Raw genomic sequence first — 4,007 nt, 5'->3', positions numbered from 1 at the left:
CTCAAGCTGCTCGCAGAGATCTCCTTTGTTACGCAGAGATCTCCTTTGTTACGCAGAGATCTCCTTTGTTACGCAGAGATCTCCTTTGTTACGCAGAGATCTCCTTTGTTTTGGTTTGGGTTTAAAAGTTCAAAGTGGATGAAACCTTTCATATCCCACCAAACAGATAACAACATCTTAAGTGGTTGAAAACCATCTTCAGCCTGGGATGCCGGTGTTTCTCCTTTCCCTATCCACTGTCTCCGGTGCTTGACATTTTTATAGAGAACTCATTTCCCTTTGCCAGTCACTATTCGGTCCCCAAAAAGGTTCATTCGTATGACGTGACAACAAAAAGAGCACACATTCACTCTCTGAGTGCGATTAGACTCGGGAAGTTTGTGAGGAACACATTGACACAGTTTGCAGACTTTTCCGATCGCATGTAGGTGTCGATGAACGGGTAAATAACCAAATCCAAGATTCCCTGCTAGTTCCTCAACAGTTACGATGGGATTTAGTTCCACTAGGGTTTGCAGGACGTCCTCGCTGAGCTCTATAGATCTTCCGCAATTTCTGGAACCAACGTTGACATTGGCTTACGCTTATTGTCCAATCTACATATACTGCATTAACATTCCCCGCACTTTCCGTTGCTTACGCTTATTATCCGATCCCTCTATATTGCCTTGATATTCCTCGTACTTTATTGAATTCATAAAAAGCAAAATATACTGAATATGTTCCTTCGTCACTTCCATTATAACTTTGAAACAATAACTGTTAAAATCGAACTGTACAATTCAAAACTTGCACTAAGAATAAGTATCAAGGTAAAATTACTACCTGGTTTTATAGCAAGTTGTTGCAGGTAGTCTAACCTGTCTCCCCCACCCCGACTTTTAGTTCATGCAATGGAAAAACCCCACATTATTTATAGGCTGACCCTATATATTAAATACATGAAATACAAAAAATTATTTACACTTTTAGCGCTTTTTTCCGTTATCGGATATATGTACACACACACACACATACACATACACACGCACACATACACACGCACGCATCCATGTGCGTGTATATATATATATATATATATATATATATATATATATATACACATACACACACACACGCATATACACACACACACACACACACACACACACACACATATATATATATACACACACACACATACACACACACACACATATATATACAAATACTCATGCACGCACACACGTGCATGCACGCACACATATACACGCAGACACACACACATTATATGAAAAGTCTTTTGAGCCACCATTTGTATATGTACTTGCATTATCAAACCTCTATTAATATGCTTATATGATAGTTATAAATATAAATATCTTTTTTTCTGCTTTTAATTTTTAGGTGAAATCGTCGCTCGTTGTGTCAGATGAATCGACTCCGACTCCTATCGATATAAAAGAGAACATTCAGAGACTGTGCTCAAAAAATTTCTCCCATTACAATGGCTACAGAAACAATACTTATTTAAATTCGGCTGTCGTCATACACAAGTACAAATTTGTCATCTGTCTCACCCCTAAAAGCGGTTGTTCGTTTTTTAAGCGTTTCTTGTATTACATTAGCAGTCATAAATCTATTTCCAGCCCCTTTATTTATTCGTTAGGTGCTGCCCACGGTCTTCCATTGAACACTACCAAAATGTTAACGGAAAAACAACTGGAAAAAGTTCAGGGAGAATATAAATTCGTTTTATTTGTCCGCGATCCTTACAAGCGTTTATTCTCAAGTTACGTCGATAAGGTTTTCTCGCGTTATGACTATTGGAGTGGATTTAGTCGGAAACTAATTAAGGAAAGTAGACCTTCAGCTCCAGACAAATCAAAAAAATGTGGCACTGACGCTACATTAACGGACTTGATACGTTATCTTGTGTCTCAAATATCTGAAGGTAAATCCATGGATAGTCATTTTATGCCGACGCACTTCATAACTAATCCGTGTTCAGTGAAATATGATTTCATAGGAAAGCTTGAAAATTTCAAAACAGACGCAGCAACTATTTTTAGTAAGCTTCATGTAGAATACCAATCTATCTTGGATGAGATTGATAGTGGAACTATCAAAGATGAACTCGAGGACGTTGTCAATATAGTATCTGGCTTAAAAAATAATAAAAAGCTTAACAAAAACCCATGCTTTGATATACATAACTTCACGCGGCGTATGTGGCGCAAACTTCAAATCAAAGGACTTATCTGTTACAAATTTAATTTGACAATAACAAAAGAAGAATTACTGTCCCTTAACAAAACTCAGTTTCTTTCAATTTTAACGAAATACAGCAATAATTCTTTTAGTGATCCAGATTGTCATAAAACACGGAAATTTCCATTTTTGGAAGCGTATTATTCAGTACCGAAGAAAGACTTGGAAGATCTCGCAAAACTATTCAGCAGTGAATGTGAATTATGGGATTATCCGATCAAACCGGACATCATATTTGATCCCGATAAACGCATCTCAACAGGCCCCTTTACGTATTTTAACTTTGACGATGTCTAAATGAATATGTGAATATACATACATGTATACATACGTGTATCTCCATTTTTAAACCTATCCTCACAAATCTACAAACTAATTATATATGTACACGCACACACATACAGACACACACACGTATACACATACGCGCGCACACACATACGCGCACACACACATGCACACATACACACACCTCCACTCACAAAACTATCTGAAAGAACACTTTTGAAATATCAAAAATAATACAACGTCTCCATGACAGAACACCACCAGTGGACTCTGCATTTATACTTTAACACATTTTTAAAGAAATTAATTCATTTTATTAATTTAAATACATAATCGATTAATTTCGGTAACTTATTAAGACAGTTACTTATTCATGCATTTATAAATAATTCATATTGAACAAATTCCCAAACTGAAATAAATGATCACTTTTATTTTCTATATGAAAACAAGTGGTACCTAGAAAACATGAGTTGGTCAAGGAAAAGCATTTCAGATTTGAATTCAAATTACGAGAAAAAAATTCCTGATCAATTTCATTAGGTGTTCACTGTCCAATCTAATAAGTGATTCGTATCAAAGAAACCTGAAAATGTTGGGGTATTCCAAGACAGAACACAGCAACTGACTCTTATCTTTTAAATCCGAACATTCTAAAAGATCTACATTTAAGGTTCTTAGAATGAATACAAAAATATACACCCTCCCACATACATATAGACGCTCACATGATCGCATAAGTGCATATGGCACACACGCACACACACAACACACACACACATACACACACACGTAATCTTACAATAATTCTGCTTGTCATTGCGTTACTTAGACCTTCGGTAACGCTTTCACGTGATTAGAGAAAAAAGAGGGAAAAAAAGGAGAGAGAAAAAGAGAGAGAAGGAAAAGAAAGAGAGAGAGAAGAGGAAGGGAGAAAAAGAGGGAGAGAGGAGTGTCCATGACGAGGTAGAGGTGATGTAATTGTAAAGCTTTCACATGATTAGTTGAAAAGAAAGAGAGGAGGAAGAAAAAGGAGAGCAAAAAAGAGGATAAGTTGAAAAGTGAGAGAGAGAGAGAGAAGCATCCATGACATGAGGTAGGGGGAACGTAATATTTATCACGTGGTTAAAAATGTTAGTTGGAGGTAGAGGGGAAGAGTTAAAAATATAATTTTAGCAGAGGGGACATGTGCTGATGGTGTAGTTAAAGAAAGGCAGAGAGAAAGAGAGAGAGAGAGAGTGAGAGAGAGAGAGAGAGAGGGGGAGAGAGAGGGAGTGAGAGAGGGGAAAGAAAGGAGGGAAAGAGAGGGTTGATGATGGTAGTAGTGGCGGTGGTGGAAATGGAGGTGGTAACACTCGAGATGGTGGTGGTGGTGGGGATTTGATAGTGAAAAGTGCATTTTTGAAATTGAACTAAGTTTTGTTTTTATATCACCCATCCCTTAATGCATGCACATAAGTGCAATTCCG

General features: G+C 37.2%; 1 protein-coding gene across 2 annotated transcripts in view; it reads left to right on the top strand.

The window, feature by feature from the left end:
- The window catches only part of LOC106880878 (carbohydrate sulfotransferase 11), a 40,030-nt gene that overhangs the window by 28,542 nt on the left and 7,481 nt on the right, over positions 1-4,007 (top strand). The window contains exon 3 of one of the 2 annotated variants that reach the window (XM_014931033.2): positions 1,387-4,001. The exons of the other annotated variant lie outside the window; for it this stretch is intronic. Within the exon in view, the coding sequence (XP_014786519.1) occupies positions 1,387-2,547 (1,161 nt within the window). The 3' untranslated portion in view covers positions 2,548-4,001. Of the gene's footprint in view, positions 1-1,386; positions 4,002-4,007 lie in introns of those variants that run through there. 2 annotated transcript variants of the gene reach the window in all.

Source organism: Octopus bimaculoides, chromosome 7, assembly GCF_001194135.2.
Source record: "Octopus bimaculoides isolate UCB-OBI-ISO-001 chromosome 7, ASM119413v2, whole genome shotgun sequence".
In the NCBI taxonomy this organism is placed as follows: Eukaryota; Metazoa; Mollusca; class Cephalopoda; order Octopoda; family Octopodidae; genus Octopus; species Octopus bimaculoides.
The sequence above is the reverse complement of the archived record's forward strand: the minus strand, read 5'-3'. Positions and strand labels throughout refer to the sequence as shown.